Raw genomic sequence first — 24,948 nt, forward strand, 5'->3', positions numbered from 1 at the left:
GAAGTCTCTCAAGCGTCTGAGGTGGTAGAGATGCTGTCCCAGCGTGAAGCCTTGAGCTGAGCCTTACCGTCCTTTGGGACCACGTCTTACGAAATTGTCCTCATAGTGCATTCAAAAAGACTCATCCTAGTGACGGAGACCATGATTGTTGCCATTAAAAGTTACAGTTACAGTTAAAGTTAAAGTGTTACCACTTGTGCTTGTTGGTTATATTTTATAGAGTTTGTGTAGTCTGCTTCATCCACTTCAGAATGTAACAGGGAAAGGGGGGCACAAAGAAATACTTTCTTATTTTCATTTAAAATGTCTGGCTGTTATTAAATAATTATCTGAATCTTACAACCAAAGCTGTCATCTACACGTATAGAAATCATACATTTACCAACAAGACTGTACATCACTGTCACAACAGCGTTTGTTTTCATTCAAAGGCTTTATGGCTTTAATACCTGGGGGGCCGGTCTTTAGTCAAAATGCCCGGGCTGTTTTCTTTTGTCCCAGTCCAGCCCTGGGCACGACACGCGGTGAATTAATTTGAGAAGGTGCATCAAAAAATAAATGGCCACGCCAGCGGTGCACATCGCAAATCAGCTCACATAGACACATTAGTTGTGCCTCTTCTTAATGACGGTATCTTAGCTAACAACCCCAACTACCAGATTCAACTTGTAATTGGCTAAAAATAACTTAGCCTACTGGTGAGAGGGACGTTGTTAGCTTTCCACATTCCGACACTTCAAAAGCTTCAGGAGCTGTCCGCTCAGCACAGCATCAGCACCACGGAAATACACGGATACATCCGTAGACTTGAGACACAATGCGTTTTCGGGACTTTCAGGTGTGTGGAACAATGTTTTATTTTCTGATCAAACCAGAAATCTTTAATGAGCAGCTAGATTTGTCTTAATGCCAGTTAATGCGACATCAAAGCAGCTGGAATCCACAGCTGTGCGTGTTCACGGAGCTGCATGTTCACCTGCTGGACATCACTACCTGACAAGTTTAACTGTCTTCAGAACATTGCAGAGGCCTTATTGACAGTATTTGGCTCTACATGTCTGCGTGAGCAGATTTTCTCTCACATGAGTGTCCTCGGGTAGCCGTCTGAATGTTGGACGCTCGGAGACCTGTGTCTCTGAGTGGGAGACTAGAGATCACATTAACATGTGTGTCTCTGTATTAACAAACATGCCATATTGGCTTAGTTTATTTTTCTTATCATTGTTGTGAGGAGACCATAAATAGCATTTGTATTTTCTGTTGTACGGCTCATTTGCTGTTATGGATAAAAAGTGTCTTTTTTTGTTTCAAAATAGCTGATAACTATTCGCTGATAGCTGCCAACATCTGCAAACAAATATAATTCTATAAAGTGGTTCTATATAGTGTGTAACTGTTCATATAGAGTGTTATTAAATTTATTGCTAATACAATCATATGGCACACTGACTTTGAGGAAATTTTAAATGGCACTCGCCATCAGAAAGGTTGCCTACCCCTGATGTAGTGACTTTACCTCATTTCACAGCTTGTTAATACTGGTAACCTTTTCTTCACATACAACCAGCAACAAGCATTTTAGCATGTCTCTCAGCACAGCTTTTTTTTAAGCTGAAATAAAAGTTGGAGCTGTAGCACTTCTATGATTCTCCACCTTAATGGGCCACCAGTGTTGCAGACCTTCTCACCTAACAAGTGCTTCTTAAAATATGAAGTAGATCTCTTTACAAGTGTCAGATACTTACTATCATCCAGCTACAACATGATTTGACTGTGATGTTGTTCATGTCCTCTTCACCCACAAATTCAAAATTGTGCACACCTCCACAGACTAAAAGCTTTCTTCTCTGCAATCCTGCCAGCTGAGCTGCACTTGATGCTAGTATGTAGCGACTCATAAACGACAGAATGCAAAACAAATATGGAGGAGATTTTTTTCACAACAAATACAGTAAAATGTAACAGTAACTGAAAAGGGGTAAATAACGCAAATCTAAGTATACGAACCTGAATGCACTAAGGAGTTACTCTGGAATGTGTTAACCTCAAGACTCTTACTGATTTACTGAATAATGTGGGATGTGATGGATTGACTGTTTTGGGCTCTGAAGGGGGACGTGCCCCTATATTACTTAAAGACAGTCCCAGTGACTTTCAAAGAGTGAGCTTTTGGATTTAGAAAAAGAAGACATCACTAACATTGGATTAGGACTCTCGGAACTGCAGAGAAAAAGTCAAATTGTTAATAAAATATGCTCTTTATCATATTTTATGTTCTTGTCAAAGTCCAGTTTTTGTATTAATGTGTAAGGTTTCCTCTTTGAGGCCAGTGAGTCATTCAGTTTTCAACCTTTTTTTTGTCTGTTGTCTGAATCAACCGAACGGACATATACTGGAATCAGCAACCCATGACGGTGCACAGAGTTTGTCTGTGTCACGGCTCAGCCTCTGACTCATCTGACAGAGCAGCAACTCAATTTTTCTCCATTTTTCTCTGTCACTTTCACACAGAATGGGAGGTAAAAAATATATATCTTTCTTGCTGCATCTCTGTATGTTTATTAATAGAATCAGGTCCTCTTTTCTTCAAGATTCTGTAGGTTTTATCTTGTGAATTTGGACCTTCACTTCATTTTCATGCTCTTAAAAGCATTTTTTAAAAATCTACATTGACGTGATGTGTAGTCATAGCAAGTAACATAGCTTTTCTCTGCATACTGTTAAAATGTTGCAAACATGACTTCAGAACTTGTTATTCTACATTAATTATGGGAATACAAAATATACAACATCTTAAACAGTACTGTAATTTATTGTTATTTGTGAATACAGCAGAATGCTAAAAATGCTGTATTTTTGTGTAGTGTTACGAGCTTATGCAAAGGTGTGATGTCCATCATCCTTCATTCCCTCAAAAAATCCAAAGAATTGTGATTACTCAAACACAGCACTCTAGCACTGGTCAAATGTTAGTGAAATATGCATACAACATTAACCTCATGGGTCTTCACCAAACTGTCCTCAGGGTCAAGGTCATATTTGTCATTTTAATAGGGACTTTTCCTTCTAGAAGACCGGCCAGATTTGAATGAAACAGCATTAATTCCCCTGGATAAAACGGAGCCTTCTCAGTGGATTTTAATTCTCATTAGTTTAACAAATGACAGCAAAGCATAACTTACTTTCTGTGCTTCAAACATTACAAGAATCTGTGAATTGTGATGGACCATGAGGTGGGTGAGTTATTACATCACTGATGTTCTAATTTTCTTTTTCATTTCAGTTAAAGCTCCGTTTCATTTTGTAGCTTGAGTCCTTCCATAACTCATCTCAGCAAAATCATGTTGCTTGAAGTCCTAACATTTCATTGAAGCTTGAAGAGGTTGTTTTTATAGATAAAGTCTACAGTACTTTAGTGTAATATGAGTATAGTTCATAGTACAATTTAAGTCTAAGGATACTACAAGAGGAATACTGAAACAGCAGCGTAATGCCTTGCACCACCACACAGTGGTTGGCACTGTAAGCAAGAAGGTTCAGGCTGGAATTTACATGTTTTCGGTGTGCCTGGTGAGATTTCATCCCACAGTTCAAGAACATCCTTTTTAATTAATGGCTGTTTTCAAATTGGCTGTAGTTGTGGGTGTTGGATCAATAAAGTGCTTAGAGTGTATAGCATAAAGCACTATGTGAAGGTAAATGTGTCCTGTTGTGTAAAGCACTTTGAGTGATAAGTGGGATGAGAGAAGTGCTACTGTATGTAAATTACTCTCAATTTCCATGAAAAGTATGATGTTGTAAAGCTTGTACTCTATGCCACACAGTATCATGACAGTTCTGTTGTGGTATCTGATCACTGGATGAGAACATAAGTACACTCTGCATATACTGTGGCTGTCATGCAGAAACTTCCAACTTGTTGCTCAGTTTCAAAATCCAGATTTTCTGCAGGTTTTTGAATGATTTGTAAAGGCTGCCAGGCTTTTAAGTTTATCTACTTGAAACCAGTTAGAAAAATTGATCATTAGAAACATGCTCACTCTTTTATGCACCAAGCTGAGGTGTAGACTTGGTGTACATTTGCAAGTTTTATTACACTGCATGTTTAATCTGTGTGCATTAAAGTTAAATTAACTCTTTAGCAATAACCCACTACTCTGTCTCTCGCTACCTTTTTCAAGTGTTTTTATTTTGTTGTGTTGTTTTTGTGGCCTGCTCTTCAATTATACAAACCTTATATAGTTAATTTGTCAAAGAAATCTAATTTTGTCAAGAGCGCATATTGATCTCGGGAGGCTGTTGACCATCTTTCCTCTATAGCGTAGCCACAGCTGCATACATCAGATACTACACCATCACACAGCCTGAAACAAATCAGTCTCAAGGGTAACTCAAATAGATTTGATCAAGCACTGTTACGTGACACTCTTGCATCCTCCAATCCCCACACACAGTGTATAAGAGCTGCAGGCCCTTGGTGGGTTGGTAGCAGATAATTGCATATCATGTGCTTGCAGCAGCCAACATGTTGACTCGGTTCACGTCCAATATTATGCCACAATGTTTTATTTTTATTAATACCTGTTGTAGTATTTTCTTTTCATCAGCTCGTCACGTAAACATTTTATACAGCCTTTTACTGGCTGCCTCTCCCTTTATATCAGGGATTTGTCTGGTCCTGTGACCTGCTTTGACTTGTCAGTGGACACAAGTGTAAAGGCCTCGATTTCTGACACTCGTCAAGCCAGCTTAGAGTCAAAGCTGCCCTCTTAAGGAAGGTGTTAAAGACATTAGTTGAAACTAAGCTTATGGAGCTCAACCATACTGATCACATGAGAGCAAGTGACAAAGTTTAGGAGGAAGTGAGGTGCTCAATTGCAACTGGTGTCAAAAAGGGAGAGATGATCTTCTCTTGCAACCAGCTGGAGGAAGTTAAGAGGAAATAATATGAGCATTACTCGTATCTCTCAAACTACTGGCTCTCATGGAAGAGAAGCAGTGATGAAAAGAAAAATGGAAAGATTATGATTTAAAAAATGGGATGAAACAACCAAGTCTAGGCACTGTTTTTCAGGTGCTAGTACTGACCGCTTTTAATTGTGGTAGTATTTTGGTAGTATCACAGGACTGCATAGCCCTGTGAAACAGCTGAGTATACCCCAGATGCTAGCCTAAAACACTTGATTCACTAAGTTCCTGAGGAAGTGAGTAGGAGTGATTTATACATTTTCTATTAGATTTATACCCCAATAAACTAAAAGAGGTCGTACCACAAATACTATTTTTAAATAGACCTAGTTTGTTATTGGAGAACTGTATCATTAGCATGTTGTTACTAGCCCAATAGCAAGCCAACTAAAGTTAGATATATATAGTCAGTCCATTTTTATCAATTTGATTGGAATATATAATAATAAATGAAATAAGCTGTATTAAAAACTCAAAGAAAAACTGTTATGTTGAAATTTCAGAATAATTTATGAGCCCATTCCTGTTTTCAGACCTGCAGCTGGAAAGCTTTAAAAAACTATTCTGAACCAAATCATTGTTCTGTTTCATTTGTCAGTGATAGATTGTGCTAACACTGATGTATGCTTTGCAATATTTCATTATGGTTCCAATATTAGTCAAATTTATTTTAGGTAATGCTAAATTAAGTAAAGGGAAATTACTTGTAAAGGAAGCGATAGCAGCACAGATGCTTTAGCACTTTTTATTTTTCAGTGGTCGAATTGATCGGTGGTCCTTTGGCTCTCTGTGTGTCAGCTGTAATTAAAGAATAATGAGTCAGGTAGCCAAGATTAAATCCATCGACAGAAACTGTTCAAAATATAACCTGTGATGACAGAAATAATGTATAACCTTCCAGATGAAGTTCTGTTAGGTCTATTGAGAGGCTGTGAGGTACACGATGATACATCTGAGGTGTTCATAAACTCTGTTAAAGATTACGCTGCACAAGCATGTTGAGAGTGCTGCGAGAGAGACGTGCGTGACTTGTATGTGAGAAAGTGTGAACACAGACAAACATGTACAAAGTTCTTATCTTCTTGGTGCAGGATTTCTTCTCCCTCTTCTGGGGGGTAACCTCACAGCACACCACTGAGACAGAGAGGCAGACAGCAGCTCAGCGATGTTTGCTACAACCAGAGCTTGTCACGGGGCCGAGTGGCCTGTACTGAACAGGACTCAGGTGCAGAAACCCATAGCAGAGACAGCAGATGATGTAACAATTTATTAGGTTTAAGTGCAAAAAAGAAAACGTAGCAAAGACAAAAAAAACAATAAGACGTGGAGTTTGACGAGGCGTGGCCTGGGGAACGTGGCTAGGGCGAGGGAATGAGGCCTGAGATGCGGAGTGGAGCTGAGCAGGGAACAGTCACACTGAAGAGAGAAGATAGAGGAGTTAGGGAGGTAGTGGAGGCAGCTCTGAAGTGGCCAGTTGTAAGAGTAGCAATTCTTACTTGCAGTAGGGGACATGGAGTGTTGAGAGGGGGGTGATGAGAATCCAGGGGAGGCTGAGTGGCGTGGAAAGGCTGGCCTGAGATCTGGGGCTTCAGATGGAGTGTGATGGCAGGAGGGCAGGCAGGTGAGGCACAGAGAGATTTTCAGAATGATTGCTTGGTATCCTGAGTCCGGAGGTGGAGCGTGAGCCAAGGTGAATACAGCAAATGTGTTGATGACAAACTGGCAGTGAATGAACATCAACGTGTGGTTTAAATCCCTCTGGCTTGATTGCCTGCAATAGGCTCCAGGTGTGCAGGAGCTGGAGTTGGCCCTGCCCAGGGGCGGATCCCAGGTCAGTTCAGGAGCCTTATGGAAATTCCAGCCACCCACCGCAGACCATGACAGAGCTCTCTTTCTCTACCGTCTCATGCATAAATATCACTGTGCTAAAGGGCTGAAGATGCCCTCAAGCCCTGATCTGAAATGAGCTTACTACCTCCTAAATCTTAACAGTAATCTTTATGGGGGAGAAGCATCGATCTGACCCCAGATCAGTATCTGGGGTCAGAAGTAAGTAATATCAGCTGAGCATGAGTAACTCTGGGTGTTGGTATGCTGAAGCATATGGAGATATTTTGAAGGTGGTAATAAAATCGCAACTGGGGATTAGATTGGCAGAAGATATAAAAGCAGTTTTTCCTCGAAAGACCATGCTTCTCACTGTCTTTACAAGGGTATGATGAAAAGACAGTTATTTTACAGTGTGCCTACAGTAATCTACAGTAGAAGTTTTTTACACTGAGAATACAATTATAATTCTAAGGGCTATAAATCATAAACATTACAGTGTTTCTACTATATGCTGTTTAAATCATTTACAACTGTAAATATAAATACATTATATACATGTACTTGCACTTAATCACTCTAATCAGCCACTCAAATGGACAGTAAAGCAAATGCAATAATTAAGTGACTCTGAATATGGCATGGTTGTTGGCGCCAGATGGCCTGGTCCGAGTATTTCAGACACTGCTGATCTACTGGGATTTCCCACTATAGCCATCTTTAGAGTTTAAAGACAATGGTGACAATGGTCTGAAAAAGAGAAAATATCCAGGGAGCCACAGCTGTGTGGAAGAAAATGCCTTGTTGATGTCAGAGGCCAGGGAAGTCATTACAGACGAGGTCTTCCAAAGCAACATAAACATCTCTAAATGCACAACACATTGAACCTTGAAGCAGCAGAAGACCACACTGGATGCCACACCTGTCAACGAAGAACAAGAAAGGTCAGAACCTGGCACACTTTGGGCCCCTTAGTATCAACTGAGCATCTTTTAAACAGTCAAGATTACCTGGGTATTGTTGCTGACCTTAATCATCCTTTTATGACCACAGTGTATCCATTTTGTGATGGCTGCTTCCACCAGGATAACACATCATGTCACAAAACTCAAGTCATCTCAAACTGGTTTCTTTAATGTAAAGGCTAATTGTACTCAAGAATGTGCTTTACAGGAACCTGATCTCAGTCTAATAGAGCACCTTTGGGATGTTGTGAATGGAAGTTTGATTGTAGATTTGTTGGCTGCATAACAAATCTATAGCAACTGCACAATGCCATCATGTCAGAATGGATTAAAATCTCTGAGAATGTTTCCAGCACCTCGTTGAATCTGTGCCAAAAAGACATTTTTCCAGAATCGTGTTGCAGTACACAAATGTCTTTTTTTATTCACAATATAAGAATGTAAAAACAGAATTTTGTAAATTTATAGAGACTTGCATGTTAAATTGATTTGTTCTTCTTTTTACTGAACAAGTATTTAGGCCAAAATAAGTGACAGAAATGATCAATCTGAATCCCAAGAAAGTGATGAATATACACGACTTCTGCCACGCAATTTCTCATAAAAAGTGCAGAGAGGAGAAAAGGAAAGCTGCTGAAAATATTTCTAGACAAACACCATTTTATGCATTCACAGAGCAATTCTGTGCAGCATTTTCAGTTATAGCGTGGGCTGGCAGATGCAGTCAGCAACCTGCGGTGATCGTATCAAACGACAGGTTTTGGGTTTGGTCTGTATACAGACAGTGTAGCGTCAGAAACTGGCAACCCTGCTGTGACGACAAGACTCTCGGAAGCTGGGCAGAGTCACTGCATCTGGCTGAGTTTCTCAAACGCATAACTGCTGTTCAGTTTGTGCTAAAGGGACTAATTTCTGTTTTGTACACAATAAACAATGTGTTGTTTATATTTATGTGTCAGGTTGAAATACCTTAGCATGCATGTATATAAGATCATTAAGTGCCTGCTTATAGGGGATTTGATCACTAAGCTCTTTCTAGAATGTTGTTCTTTACCTTTCAATATAAAGTGCCTTGAAAGAACTATTGTTGTGATCTTTTGCTCATAAATTAAGCTTAAATGAACTTTTTTCCTGTCTGCAGTGAGCAAACAGGCATCAATTAGCTCTGTAGCTCGTGAAATCGATCTGCTGCTGTTTTCAAATACAGCCAAGAGCATTTTAGCAATTGCTTAACCGCTTCTTTAAATACACAGACAGGCTAAAAAGTCGCAGTGCATAATCACAGCTAATGTTTATTTTCACTTTCATTACCTAGTCTGCTGCCGTTAAGTTTGAAAAAAAGAAAAGTGTTAAAAAAAGTAATTTCTTTTCATGTGTCAACTTTCTTATCTAAGCTGATAAAATGGCATGTTCCTAGGGTCCACGTGGCTTTCCCTCTGATTTGGCCTTGTCGGAAGAAATGAACCATGCACAGCAATTATTTTATGCTTTCCACTCAAACCAAAGATTTGATCTGCATTTAATTGAACATGTTTGGGTTATGAGGCTCAGGTCTGCTGTTGTTGTTGCATTAGTTTCTGCCTGTCTCTGTTGTGCCGTTTCCCTCCCTCTGTTTCTTTGATAGTGCCTCTGTCTCCCCTGTGTGTGCGTAGCTAATAGCGCTATCTCCCCTGTAATTGCAGCGGGTCAGACCCAAAAACAGCAGAAGCCTAGTGTCCCCCCTCTTCTCTCCATCACCTTCCAGATTACAGGTAGGTGTTTTTAGTCATGCTGTCACAAAGCCCGTCTCCCCGATTTATGCGTCCCCCGCCTGCCTCACCCCTCCCTCCCTTCTGTCTTCTCCCCTCCTCCAATTGCTTTCATCCTTTTCATCTTTCCTTTTGGTTGTTTTTTCCATTTCCATTTCCTTTTGCCATGTTTCCTTTGCTTTTCCTCATGCATTTCCTGTCCTAACCTCTTGGTTAGTTTGTAACTTCTCCTCCATTCCTCTCCCTTCTCATTGCACCAACTCTTCTTGTCTTCTTTCTTGTCAATCTTTTGTTTCTTCTCTTTTTGCACTTGTTTCCTTTCCCATCATCCTACCCTCATCTACCTTCACTCCTCACCTCCTTTATTTGCCTTTTTTTGTTGTTTCATTTGGTTTTTATTCTTTCTCTGGCTCTTCTTTTTTCTGTTTCCTTTTCCGCTTTTCTTCTTCCTTGTTCTTTTTACAGTAGACTTTGCCCCAGCTGCTGTAATGCTTTAGATAATTTAGATAATCATAATCACGTTCAGTATACACGAGCCAGTTGTGCAGTTACAATCCCAAACTTTTGCTCTCTTGCCAGTTCTTAGTGTTGTTTTCAAGTAAAACAAAGGATGACTAGTTTTACACCAAAGTTCTGTTTTCTACTGGATAGAAGAATTAAAGCTTTGAAGGAACTGTAAGACAAACTTTGTTCCACTACAAACGGAATACGGATAGCAAGACGTTTTCCACCGCTGCAGACAGTAAGCCGCACTTGCAAGAGGGATTTTTTTTCTACCGTTGTCATTTTTGCACAATAGAGAAATGAACTCATTGGAGAGTACACCACAAAATGGACTAACAGAGAGTCAGGATATTCTCCAGGATATTTTCTCCCTTTTATAGAGAGGCTGATACACTGTCAGCCCCCAATTTAGTATTCACAAATGGACTGATGTTAAAAGATTGAAGAGAGTGTAGTTCTCCAATAAGATGTGGATTAACAGTGGCTCAGCAAACTCAGTATTTGACTTTCAGTGTATTTGTAAAAGGAATTAGACATTTTGCATTTCAAAAGGCCCTTCTGCCTTTCCCTGTACAGTTCTGAGGGATTTATGATTTGGCTGTCCTGCCTATGAGAGACTTTAAGCTTTAGATGTCTTGTAGGAACAGTTGGGATACAGGAAATAAAGTGCTTCAGGTTGAACATGAAGAAGAGGGTTTTTTTTGTTGTATGAATCGTTAAATATCTTCTTTTAAAAAACACACTCCAGTATTAATTACAATATTTCAAAAGTAGAGATCAATCCATACTCAGACAAAGCTTCTGATATGTATTTTTCATCATCTTGTTTTCAACCAAGAATCAGTTTTCACAGAGAGCGGATTTTCTTATAGGGGCAAAATCTACTATAGCTGTACTTCCTATTACGACAGATGGTGCCAATTTATTCTCCTACAGCTTCACATTAAAACCAGACAAAGTCCGCCCACATTGTTACAGTTAATTTAAGTTCATGTATAATCATTTATATTTATGATATTGTATTGTGTATAACAACATGTAGTTAAACAGGGTTTTTATAGTTTCGTCTGTTGTATCCCCACAGTTCACCTCAAAACATTTAATTGCAATAAGTAGGAAATCTTAAATCAGACCTGGTCAACTTTTAGCTCATATTTTCATATTTATGTTTTAACCATTCATAATGGTCGGCTCACTATTTTAAACATTCATTCAGTACCTTTAGCTACTATTCAAATATCTCCCCCTGTATAGGCCACGTTTCAATTATTAAATTAAACAAAAATAACTGTAATAGTTAATCTTTCCAAGTAGTGAAGAAGTACCTTCTACAGTACTTGTCATTATTCCTGGGAATCAGTGTTTTATAGTTATCTTTATTAAAGCTATATAGCTCAAAAAATGGTGAAGTCAGAATTTTGCGCAGAATGAAATCTGATTTACAGGCTCAGCTTTGCAGGTTTTCTGAGTGTAGCTGCAGGAAGAGAGGTTCAGAAGTGTCCGTCAATGTGGGGAGCTTCAGGCAGAGGGTTGGACTCGTCTGCTCAGTGAGCCAGACTTCTTCTAATCAGGAAAACCTGGAAGCATGAAGCTGGTGTGCTGCTGGCTTCATGCTTTAAAGGGATGATTTAAAATTGTAGGCAACACACTTATTTTCTTTCTTTAAAAGTTACATGAAAAGATGAAGGCCAATCTCATATCTGTCTGGTAAATATGAAACTACAGGCAGCAGCTGGTTGGAGACGGGGAAAAACAGCTAGCCTGCTTCTCTCCATTACCTCCAAAGCTTATGTCTCATGTCATCAAGACAAATTGCCATTTTAACACTTGATTGGTTCAGCAAACCAACAATCAATCAGTCAACAAGGTGTAACGGGTTAATTAGCAAACTTAAAATGTTCTGTTACGGAGCCAAGCAGTTTGTTTACCTCTGGTTTCAGGCTTCATGCTAAGATAAGTTAACTGCAACATGAGTCAGGGCTTTAGTAGGATCACCTTTGATCTCTATTTTCTGTTTTGATTACATAGTTGTTCCATAAACAAAGTAGATATCAGTGTAGTGACTATCTGTCTTTCAAACATACAACACCTGTATGCTTTGCCATTTGACATGTCAGGAATGAACTATTGTTTTGGTTGTGCAGTCAGCTGAAAGCTCTGTTGACAGCACATTTGCAGCTGGCATGCCACCTGCAAGCATCTTTTTTTATTTTCCACAGTCCAGTGAATGGTGTCTCAACTTACATGCAACATTCTTTTAAATTTTCTCTCAGAGAAGGGACTTTGGGTTCCCAAGTGCCTCTTCAGCTTGTTTGGCACCACGTAAGCATCAGTCAATTCTCCCAACACAGTGTGAGGGCTGTTGACACCCCTGTTCCGACTGAGGTCATTTGCAATAGTTTCTATGGACACAGAAAAAAAAGGGATCCATTTTTCGCACCATCTTCTCTGTTCTTCTTCACGTAATGTAGTTACTCCGGTTTGTCCACAGGCAAAAAAAGTGATTTTTTTTTCTCCCAGTTTTGCCAGTTTGCTTTTATTTTCTGAGGGAGCGGGAATTGTAAAGATAAAAGCAGACCTTAAAGGCAACCAATCTAAATGCTGATGGTGTCATTGTTTGGAAAATACAGTCAGCAGTTGGTTTCACTTTCCTGGAAAAAAAACCTCTCCATTCCCTTTTTGCATCAGATTAAATGTATTACTTTCTGCTAAAACTGTGTAAACAATACAAATGGAAAATATGCAATTAAGCTGAAAAACCTTAAATTCTGCGTGTGGTCAGGCTTGTATCAAAAGTCCCCTTTCTCCTAGTCTCTTTGTTCATTTCCTGTCAGCCTCTAGTCTCACGAGGCTCAAAAGGGTGAAGGGAAAAAAAGAAAAATGTCTCTGAAAGCAGAAACATCCACTTTGAAATGACACTTGCATGATTTTGTGCATGAATAAATGCATTAACTTTGTATCTTCAGGAACTCCACACATCAGATTTATTTATCATGATGCAGATGTGTAGAAATGTATTCTGCACAGTTGTCACAGAGCTGTTTCTTGCGCGGTGATAGCATCTCCTCTTTTCTTCCCCCCAGAGTTCAGACTGGCATGCATTTACCAGTGGTTTCGTGGAAAGAGCTTTTTTAGAATCCAGCATGGCATGACTAGGAGAAGTAGATGCCAAATTACACCTCATGGAATAAACATGAGCCAAGATATTGTCCGTGTTCTCTTACACCTTTAGTGTTGTATTGTTGCCTCCTCTTCCTATGTCTCCGTTGAGAGTCCGTGGGCAGGGCTCCATAATGTTTTATGCTGCTAGCAAGGCGTTGTACGAGATAATCATTGCTAATTTATCATTCTGACATGCTAACAGGGAGACGATAAACAAAACAAAGGGATAATAGTGTCTACTTCACAGGCATGTTTTGTTTTTTCACTGTGGCTCTCATCTACCCTCTGCAGGGATTTTATGCCAGGAATAAAAGCAAATAAGCATTTTTGCGTCCCTTGTTCCTGCTCCTTTCAATGCTGCTAAAGAAGAAAAATTCCTCAGAATTAGGCTCATTTTATCTGCTGCTTATTGTGTGTTTCCCTTTTGTTTATCTGCACAGCCTCCCGCCCAGTGGAAAACAAGCTGTGCGAAGGTCCAATCCCCAACAGATCCCAGCTGTGCCAAATCCCCTGTCCCATCGACTGTGAGGTATCACCATGGGGTGCCTGGGGGCCCTGCACCTTTGAAAACTGTGATGATCAGGCTGGAAAGAAAGGTACCTGAATGGTTGAAATATGTAATTCAGTCCAAACTATTATAGTCAAAAGGTGATTGCTATTTCTAACTGCACTCTATTACGTTTGGCACTGTGGCTCTGTTTTGCACCTCTCAATTGCTCTACGTTTGTGGATCTGCATACATGTAATGCATAAGCTGGGGGAGTAGCAGCAAGACTCCATGGCGTGCACAGAACAGATCGGCACTATGACATTCAATTCAGTTCCATTTATAGAGTGCCAAATCAAAACAACAGTTGCCTCAATGCCTTATATTGTAAGGTAAAGACCCAACATTAATACAAGTAAAACAGAGGAAAAACCCCAACAATTATATGAGCATCTATGAGCAAGCGCTTTGATAGTGGGATTTCAATCACCCTGCAGCCTAGACCCATTTCAGAGTAACTGAGTGAGGACTTAGGATCACCCGATCCAACCTTAACTATGTGCTTTATCAAAAAGGACAGTTTTAAGCCTAATCTTAAAAATAGAGATAGTCGCTGTCTCTCGATTCCATACTGCAAATGGAAGAAAGCAGTCCTACATATTTGTTTAATATGTGCATTGAAGGACATGTCCTGGTCAAAAATGACTCCTCACAGTGTTATTGGAGGGCAAGATAATGACTCCAGTCAGTTAATTTAGTCAGGAGTTGGGATGGAGGTGGGTTTCAAAGCAGGTTGCAGATTCGCCAGTCACATTTTTCCCTGGTGACCAACAGTTGCCAGGGAGTCTCCGAGCGGTCTCTAAGCCTGCGTGACTGAGGCCTCAAATAGGGTATCAGCTGAGCCTTCAGCTAATATGAGCTGCCATTATCAACTAAACTGTCTCTGTCTGCTCTAAGTACTATACTCAGTGTGTCACGTTTTAAGCATTATTATGCTTTATCGAAGCTGTTGTATTACACTGGTTTAAAATAATTACAGACACTATCTAAGACCGGCTGTTCAGTGTTTTTTCCTAAATACTCCCCCTTCTCGCCTCCATGTAGTCTTCATTATAGGAGATAAACAAGCCGAAAATAATTTGTCAGTCATCTGTCACCCTCTTGTGCTCCTGGCACCGAGATAAATTCTCACCCGATTCAATATTTTGTGCTGAAAATACAAGAACCTCTTAAATTATTCCTTGTTATTGTTTCTAATAATTATTGCTCAAAAACAATGAAAAAAGTGGCTGCTGTGTATTAAATGCTGCTTGTACACCATCCATCACGTTTGTTATCTTTTTGTACGAGGCCGTTATAATTAGAATGCTGTAGAATAATATGATTGAGCCTGAATGTGCTTAATGAATATGCAGTCTTTATATCGTTTTACATTAAAAAATATTCTTATATTGGTTTTCACCTTACCACATAGCTTCAGAGAATATTGCTGAATTTTTAATGACTGATTGTCTCCAGTAGTAGCAGGTCATCTTGTTACAGAATAGGTAAAAAGCATACAATTTCTAAGGAAACTACAGCAGCCTAATTACATTTTCAGTCTAAAATGTCCCTTTGTTGCATCAGAATATGGCAGTCTTTGTTCATAGTGTGAGTGAATAACAATGTTTATGCAAATATTGCACATAAGTATAAACTTAAGCAATGAAGTGAAATCATAAAGGTTTCTTATTGATGAGCCATATCAAGAAACGAACCATCAAACAAACATTTAAGTGCTCAGACTTTAGTAAAGTAAAATGTAATGTAAGATCTCACTATTTGTAAAATCCTACATTAATAATATTAAATTAATTAATAGCATAAATCATTTTATTTTTGCACTATTTTCAAGTGGCTTTATTTATTTTTAAGTGGATTAATGGTTCAAAAAGATGCTTACTTATGTTATACTGGAACTTGGTGCACACTCTCAGACTCCAGTGAACAGAAGGTTTTAACAGTATTTGGTTGGGAGTCAGAGATGACCATATAAGTAATATCTTGTCTCACTGATGTAGGAAGAAGACTGAGTGCTCAAAGAACTCTGAAGCCTGACCTTTTGGCTTACAGGGATTACTTGCATATGCACAAATGTAATTTATTCAACTGTTCACCATGTTTTGTTAGAATATCCATCACTGTAACAGTTTTTATGAGACAGAAAGTAAGGAAAAACATGAAAGGCCCAGTTTAAACAGAGAAGTAGTTGGTCTACAGAGAAATACTTGCTGTATATACGATTGTTTTAGGGGTGTAGCTGGTCAGCGTGGAGCCTATTTAATTCATTTGTCTCCAACCTAAAAGGAGGCTTATTTATGCAAGGATTTAAAGATAAATCTGAGCGGTTGTGATATTATTTATAGTGTAGTTTAAAAAAGATAGAGAAAACCTCTAGAGGGGAAATTACATACATGTATTGCATGTGCTAACCAACTGCTATCAAACCCACCTGTGACAGATGAAACTAGACAATTTTTAAAAAAATATACAATGTGTATGATTAGAAAAAATTATCACATGATATAAATAAATACAATGCAATAAAATATAACTTTTAACATGTAGTGGAGTAAGATGAGGACTATTTTCCCCTTATGTATGTGGTTGTGTGAAAAAACTAAAGCCTGCTACACACACAAAAGTTTGTCAGTTGTGATAACTGTCTTTGCACTGCAGGTTTCAAACTGAGGAAACGACAGATTACAAACGAGCCAACGGGAGGTCCTGGAAACTGTCCACACCTTGTGGAGGCGGTGCCATGTGACGAGCCCACTTGTTACGACTGGCAGCTGATCAGTCTGAGTCCGTGCATTCCTGATGATGGGAAGCAGTGTGGCTCCGGCACCCAGATTGTGCAGGTCCAATGTGTCAACAGCAACGGTGAGCGAGGAATGTTTAATCCTAATGTGCCCCACATTTTCAAAATGAGCTGAGTCATTTGTTAAAAACTAACCATACTCTTGCTTACAGACAGTGTTTGTTGGCTGACATTGATGCTTGCTCCCTGCGCATCCTTGCATTTTGCTGCGTTTTCGACCCACCTTGATTTGCAATAAAAAGAAATTGCTGGTCTGACCTTGCATGAAAAATCCTATATTTTCAAGGTCACCTGTCCACCGACCCTGCAACTCTTGCAGCACAGCGCTGTACGTGAGGAGATTTCCACAACATGACTCCCAGTTGCCATTCGTCTTTGTGAGGAATGCTCTCCCTTGGCTCCCCTTCCCCCCTCTCCCTGTTAAAGCTCCTCTACTTCTCTACTTTAACGCTTCCTCGGTTCAGCGTTGCTACCTCTCTCCTGCCGTCTCTCTCATTACAGTTTCCTCTCTGCACGCACAATTAAACCTTACTCGCTTTAAATCAAATCAATCCTCGAGCACCAAGTCTTAGAGTATCTCGTGCCCTTTGCTACTCCCTGATTTTTACTGCTTCTCTTTATTACTGTAAATCTTTAATATTAAGGGTGACCGAGCAGAGATACTTTGTTGAGTTCCTCTTGCCTTCAGCTATCAGACATATGTATGACAAAATAAGTCACAACACACTATTGAGTTGGGGGGGTTGAGCTGCTGTGAGCTGTGCATCAAATGACATGGCATGTTTATTTAATCAGCACGTAAAGTTATACTGTGATGTTGTTCTGGGAATCTCATTCAGTTGCAAATCTACTCAGTAAATCTTGAATTTATGATGCAGTGCAGTGACTTTGTTCATGTTTTCCACACTAGAGAAGTTGATTTGTCCTTCTAACGTCTCCCACAAATCTCACTTCATGCATCAGCTGCAGGTGCTCAGTGAAGCTGGGCTGCTGGAAACTCTCCCCTGTACGGCCGGAGTACAGCAGAAACTCTGCACTGTTCTTTCACACCATGACTTTGGTTGATTGATCCCCGCTCACATTCACTCCCTCATCTGATGAAAATTGATTTGTTCTGTTTGGATTTTTTGCTCTGCTTTTCGCCTCAGAGATTTTTCACTGCAATGCTGGCTGTATTTTTTCTCGGAGTGTGTCCCAGCCATAAAAGAAAAGGCCACACAGCCAGGCCCCAGACAACAGACGAAGGTCGATACAAATCTTATTGAAACTGGCTATTGATATTCCCCATGCTGACTGCCTGCCCACTTAGACAGGGAGCTGTTTCTTCTCTGCATACTGAGCATGGAGGTGTTCCTCTCATAGTGGGTGTTCTGTTCATTCATGTTTCCTCTGTGCGAGTCTGAAAACTGCTGGGGTCCCTTGTCACTTCTTATTTTCATGCCTTCTTAGTTCAGTCATGATTGGTTCACTGCGTATCTGTCAAAGTGACATCTTAATGCAGAGTCAGGCCCAGTCTGACTTGTGAAGCCTCTCTTTTGCTTGAATTTTCAATTCACTCATTGAAAGGTTTACATTTGCTTGTGTGTGTGTGCTGCCGAAAGAGGAAAATATTCTCCGCCTGGTTCATGGCAACACATGAAGCAAACCAGACAAATGTGTGGGTTATTTTAATCCACTTAAGCGTGATACCAGCAGCTCATCAATAAACCATGAATAGTTGTGTAAAAATGTGGGAATTCCATGTGAATTTGCAGTTTCCATGTTCAGTGCCACTTTGTTTGGAGACGAGCCACAGTCAAGAGTGCATCAGTATGAATATTTTACAGCTAATCAATTTAAAAGAGTCATAATCATCTGTCATGTCAGTATAAGGAACATTAGTTTAGTTATAATCCACTGCCACATTAGGGAAATTCTCTGCAGAAAGAAGATATGCTGATGTGACACATCTACATTTAAAATGTTGTTGTTACTATTAGTGTCATTATTATAAGAATTGCTATAACAACCATTTTAGCACATTTCCCCCTCCCTTTGGGTCATCTGTCTTCTGATAAGCAGCCCCTCGTTAATAGAAGGTTTGAACAGCATACACCCCGATGACTCTCATGTTACACAGCATTTAAATTATTTTGCCATTGTTTTAAAATGTTTTTAATTTTTGGTGAGGGAAATTTTTGGACTTATGGATTGCACCCGTACACTACAGATTCAAGCTTACTAGAATTTGCTTCTAACTTCACCCTCTTGTACGAACATGATTACTTCTGGCTCCATTTATACCGGTTACCAAAGTGATAACATTGTAGCTTCAAGCTTAGTCCATCTGTTATATGCAGTCTGTTTGGTGGTTTAGACTTCTGCAGTGTAACTTTATGCAACTATATTTATTGCTCAACTTTTTTGAGGTCTTTATACATTTTCCATCATTCATGTTGATAGCTTCAACAATCTCCCTACAGGAATTTGTTGGCATTTGTGAGTTTTTATATTGATATTGTGACTATTATTCCCGATAATGAGTCGATGAGATGATGTGATGCTTCTCTCACTGATAAATTCAAAAACTGAGTATAAACATTGGCCTTGAACAAGTCGATCACAGTAGTTGCAGATGCGTCCATTTATTATTTGACCTTTGGCTAAGTTTAATTTAAGAATCCACATTAGTAATATTTTATCCATTAGATGAAACAGTGAAAAGAATAATAGTCCCTCTTTAACTGTTGCAACCTGTGTGCTTTTTATCAGATATGACAGATTTATTGCCATTAGTTCACAGGACTTTAGAAAAAAAAAGTTTAATTTCAGTTCTCAAGCAGCACAGTCATATTAATAATTTGCGCACGCCCAACCATTATAAACTAATGTTTCATAACCATAATCATAACACCCAAAGCAAAGCTGTGGCTGCAGCCACAGTGATCGCTATGTCACCGCATGGCTGCAATCATAATCTCAGCTACTGCCTGTCTCAATCAGCCTCAGCAGCATTCAGTGAGAGAGCTGGGAGAGCTCCTCTATTTATCTTTCTAACTGCAGTAGTACAGAGTGTGTCCACAACCAGCGCAGTCTAATACTTAACATAGTTTTACAATACAAAGTTGTCTTTTTGCATAGGTTAGATTGCAAGATTAGATTATTATGAGGTAAAACAAAAGTAAAATTTTACACAGTTATCCCTCTGAAGGCTGACATTGGGCCCCAAAAACGACAGACCTTATATGTGGGACAAGCCACAAATTTTTGAAACCAAAAATGTGATTGTTAATAATACATTGTGTTTAATAAGCATATCTTATTTGGGGCTCAGTAGAATTTACTGTATGTATGAATAGACATACAGCAAAATAGATCATGCATAAGACTTGAATGTATGAGTAAAGTACAGTAACTGTGACATTTTAAGCTACTTATGTACAGTATTTGATTCAATCTGCTCTCCGGGCTTTTCCTGTTTAAAATCTTTTGTCTTTTCTTGTCTTCGCATTACACAAAAACAATTAAACAAAACCAAGTTTATGCTGCCACTTGAGAGAACAAGCGTGACTCAAAAATCTAAAGTGGGCCGAGTGCTTGACATTGTGCCATCAATTAAGACACACATCTGTTCACTTTCTCAGCACTTCCCTCCGCCTCTGTGCTGAAATGTGACGGGTAACAATGAAATTCTTGCAATGAATGTTTTCTGATTTTTTTCAACAATGATAATCAGACTTTTAGAGCAAAATCAGAAAATTACTTGTGTTTGTGTTTCAGGTCTTTATCTGGTTTATATTTCTCTATTTAAACTTTAATCAGTTTTTAATGTTCTTGTTTTGAGTCACTTTATATATTCACTTTTAGACATTTTCTTTGATAAAATGGCCAACACAAGTGTTTAATTACTGCATATACTGCAAAGCAACAGGATTTAATTGGGATGTTGATGGTAAGATAAACTGGGAATGCTTGCCCTTTATTACCTCAAGCAGGACGGTCATATGTGCTGCTTGAGAACTGAAATTAAACATAGGTAATACTAATGGGGCTATAGCTGTAATGTTATGGTTTCATGTGTAATATGGAGGTGAAATAATGAGTGAACAACTGTTTGCACGCAGAACCTGTTGAAATTTTCAGATGGTAGATTCTGAGTATTCCACTATACTGAGAAAGACATATCGAATAAACTGAACCACCTGTTGCACCTTTCAGCAGACAACTTTTGTTGAAATGAATACTGTTACGGCCCTAGCAGGGCCTCCTCCTGAAGTTGCCTGTGTGGGCATGTCCTACCAGCTGTCCTGCCTTAGGTAACCACCTTTTTCTTTTGTACAGCTGACTCACATCAGCAATTAAAGGTATTTAAGGGCAGAGAAAGGTGAGCTCTGGGCCAGTGCCATGTGAATGGTTGCAGCTACTGAGCTGTGTGTGTTCGGCTCCTACTTGGTGGAGAGGAGTGTGTTTGGCAATTTATCCTTCTCTGGCTTACTTCTCAGTTTAATTGACCAACGTTTGAGTTTTGTTTCTTTAAATGGTGATAGCGGCTTGTCCGTCTCTTTTAGTTAGTACTAATAGAAACTTTAATAAAACTCTTTAATTTAACCATCTTGCCTCTGTCTCCTTTTTCTGACCCGGACACATTTTGTTACTTCCCCCTCATCGCCTAGACCCCTTTTAGGGGAACGTTACAAGTGGGGGCTCGTCCGGGATTTGAACCCGGGACCTCTCGCAATACAAAATGACCATTGGGACTTAGAAACACACAAATGGGAGTTTTGAATGTATTGTAATTGCCAATAACATCTGGAATTTATTTAAAGCACTTGTTCAGCTGGTTTCTGTATGATCAAATAGATCAAATCATAGATCAGATCTGGCAAATAGAAATGTCTTGTGATTCTTATTACAGAATACCCCTACTAGGTGCAATCAAGGTGACTCAGCCTGTGTGTATAGTTAGATAGATACCCACTGCAGAAGTGCATATACTCTGAATTGACCTGTAACGCTGAAAGTGGTCCAGATGTGCACAAGCAAAAAGCCTTGAAGGAAAGATCAGCCAAGTATAACTCTGTAACTTTATAAGAAGAGTTGCGTAATTTTATGATCAGTGATTATCATAAGCAGATTAAAACACTATTATCCTATTTTTTGGGATTACCAAGTGATCACCCCAGCCTCTCGACAAGCGGCCATTTATGGGCTTTTGACCCTGTTGTATGTTCTGTTTTGCTTCAGGAGAGAAGGTGGAAAGAAATCTCTGCACGTCTAACCCAACTCCAGAACCTGTGCCCTGTGAGGTGCCTTGCTCAAGAGACTGTGTGCTCAGTGACTGGACGTCCTGGTCCACTTGCTCTCAGACATGCTCAAGCAAGACCATTGAGGGCAAGCAAATGAGGACCCGCTCTATTCTGGCCTACAATGCTGGGGAAGGTGAGTCTGGACCCGCCAACAGTCGACTGTTCATGGTATATGGAAATATATGGAGATGAGGCCTGAATATTGGCTTAGTCACAGCCTTTCAAGTCGTCCTTTGCTGTCACTCTTCGAATGTCTGGATTTCACAGTTCTTTGCATGTGCATTTGTCCTTATCTCAAACAGTCTGCTTATCTGTCCTGGTGATTATTTCTGTTGGTCTGTCTCCTCGCCTGACACTCACTTTTTTTATCTCGCTCTAAGATCATTTCTCTGCATATGCTTATTCTCTCTCTGGTTTTAAATTTCTAAGAGCGTCCTCCGTGTTTGTTTGTCGTCCTTTTTGTCACGTCTCTGAATGTTTTATCTGGGTGTGTGTTTTCCTCACAGTCACTGCAATGGTTGTGGCGTGGATCACTGTGATGGAGGGTAACATTTGAAAACACATTTTGATGGTAGCTCTTGTATCCCTCTAGCTATGTGTCTACATGCAGAAAAATTAAAATTGTTAGTTTGTTTTGAGCTTTAAAAAATGTGTACATTACCATAACAGCTTTAGGGTAGCTTATAATTGATTTTGAATTTATTCAGCCAGTTGTAATTCAGTCAAGCCTTGTTAGTGTTAGCCATGTGTGAAATGGGTGAACTCTGTTAGCAGTTTTCAGTTGTTCTGCTGTAGTATTAGCTCATCTAGTGCAGACCTCACCTGCCACATTAACATTTCTGACGTCTGTATTTATCAAAGGTCTTTCACAGGTGCCGAAGTTTCCAGAACTTTATGGTAAATATTTGACTCTAGGCAGACTGGATAAACTGTAGTTGTAGAGTTGTAGTTTAGATTAGCTTTAAACCCCTACTGTACTGTGACACAGTTTTATGAACACACAACAATACCAGAAATCTGGACGCTTTCTCTCCATCACAAGTTTCCCCCCCGGAGCAGATTATCTGATTAGAATTTGCTCCTTGGCAGATTTTTTTTCTTAACCCATGTGTTACATATTAATGAAATATTGAGGAAAAAAATGGTTGGAACTAAAGAACTGCTCAAACCTTAGGACACAGGGCTCTAATAATATGCATCCACCAATGTTTGCATAGAATTCTGTGCTAATTTTAATAAGCTTAATTAATGACCTATTTAGCATAACTGCTTACATTTAATTCTGTGGTGATTATGGTGGGACTGTGGAAAGCCCAAGTGGCTCTTACTGTTTTATAGTCATCAGTTGAATCACATTCAAGGTGCATGCTAAGTGGCAGTTTCTCCAGCAAATTATAGTTTGTCTTGCAAACATGAGTGCATTTAAATAACTGATGGAAAGGTGTCAGAAAATACGCAAAAAATGATGAAAAAACAACATTTGACTCTACCTGTCTAATAAATACCCAGTAACGACATGTCCCACATTCAGTTAGGTTCATAAATCTTTGGGAAAAGACATGATTTTGCCTCTCTACACCACAATACTGGATTTTAAATTAATCAATATGTGATTAAATCACAAGTATTACATGGATTACAGACATTGTTCTACATAGTCTGATTGTACATATGTGGTGATTCTGTAAACAATTAACAGCAATGTTTTTGCTAAATCCCTTGAATTAAAGCTAAAAGACTGCACTTAAATCACATATTACTTGAATTATAAACCGCTGTGTTGGTGTGCAGAGCCAAAACTTTGTCTTTGTCTAGCAATTTATGGACCAAACTGTATATGCACCATTATTTGTCACTGCATCATGTGAGATGTGTTTCCTTTAAACTGCCTCACATTTCCCCCGTTGTCCAGCAAAACAACATTTTCTAGGTCACTGTTCAGCCACAGCTGAGGCTCATTTGCAATACCATGTCAGGCCAGTGTCGAGTTTAGCATTGCCCCATTGTTAGTCAGCTAAGGTGGCATGGCGCAGTCAGCAGAAAGGAAGTCATGCTCAGGGGCTATTAGGCTGGGATTTGTCAGAGTTGGCAGTCTGTGATTCAGACCTGACTGTGTGTACACCGCTACTCATTTAGGAGCTGGCTTTCTTTCAACTCCGGCAGAGAAATACAGGTGTGAAGAATTCGCAGTGCTGCAATGCCCCTCAGTCTTTCCTGAAAGCCCTAAGTGTCTGCAATTACTCTGAAACAGAGATGGCTCTCTCAGCCCATCGATCCAACAACTGACTGACTGCTGCCTTACAAGAGAAAGGAAAGGGACATGGGCAAAGAGGGGGCATAGCGATGGCAATAGTTAAAGGTATTAAACACTAAAGTAGTGGACTAAGGAGCTTGGAAAGAAAAGCATCTGGACTTTGAGTTGCTTGAAGACGTTTCACCTCTCATCCAAGAAGCTTCTTCAGTTCTAAGGTCAATTGGGGAGTCCCAGATTTAAGCCTAGTGGGAGTTTCACCCCAAAGGGGGACAAAGGACCCCCTGATGATCATCTACCTAATCACATGAGCCAAGGTGTGAAAGTGGGTGTGGGTCCCAATCAGCCAGGGTTTCGGGTGAGTTCATTGTGAAACCTGGCCCCACCTTATCATGCAAATTCCTGAGGTCAGATGACCCAGGATGTGAGTGGGCGTTAAGACGTCTGGGAAGGGAACTCAGAACTGGATTATAGATGGCAGACAGTTGGTGTCGTAAACCACCGCTTCTGTTTAAAGATGGTCGCTCACAGTGGCTTCTTTCACTCCTTTTTCAAACCATCTGTCATCTCTGTCCAAAATGTGAACGTTGGCATCCTCGAAAGAGTGACCTTTGTCCTTTAGATACAGATGAACTGCTGAGTCTTGTCCCGTGGAGGTGGCTCTTAAGTAGTGCATTAAAGCTGGACTTATGTCTTGCAGTAGTATACACAAACATCTAAACTCCTCTTGTAGACATAATAAATTGCCAAAGGTTAAAACCTAAATCCTGAATAAGCCCTGATAAAGCCAGACCAAAACAGCATTTGTAACATTAACATTCAACAGGGTAGGACCTGCAAGTATTTTTTTTGGTAAATAATGGTTGTTTTTAACATTGGCAACCCAAGATA

At 39.6% G+C, this 24,948-nt stretch overlaps 1 protein-coding gene and 1 long non-coding RNA gene across 2 annotated transcripts in view; one reads left to right on the forward strand and one right to left on the reverse strand.

Moving 5' to 3' along the window:
- The window catches only part of thsd7ab (thrombospondin, type I, domain containing 7Ab), a 204,973-nt gene that overhangs the window by 88,251 nt on the left and 91,774 nt on the right, over positions 1–24,948 (forward strand). The window contains exons 5-9 of the mRNA XM_086312316.1: positions 13,615–13,770; positions 16,380–16,583; positions 21,745–21,939; positions 22,313–22,351; positions 22,668–22,703. Of these exons, the coding sequence (XP_086168442.1) occupies positions 13,615–13,770; positions 16,380–16,583; positions 21,745–21,939; positions 22,313–22,351; positions 22,668–22,703 (630 nt within the window). The remainder of the gene's footprint in view (positions 1–13,614; positions 13,771–16,379; positions 16,584–21,744; positions 21,940–22,312; positions 22,352–22,667; positions 22,704–24,948) is intronic.
- Positions 6,221–6,670, reverse strand: LOC147319598 (uncharacterized). The gene is made up of 2 exons (XR_015131563.1): positions 6,465–6,670; positions 6,221–6,384 (listed from the first exon to the last, which is right to left on the reverse strand). It is a non-coding gene; the product is annotated as an uncharacterized LOC147319598 (long non-coding RNA).

The sequence above is a fragment of the Aulonocara sp. 'chitande type north' Nkhata Bay genome, linkage group LG11 (assembly GCF_057382095.1).
Source record: "Aulonocara sp. 'chitande type north' Nkhata Bay isolate Kocher_YH1m ecotype deep benthic linkage group LG11, A_spYH_male_GT1.1, whole genome shotgun sequence".
Classification (NCBI taxonomy): Eukaryota; Metazoa; Chordata; class Actinopteri; order Cichliformes; family Cichlidae; genus Aulonocara; species Aulonocara sp. 'chitande type north' Nkhata Bay.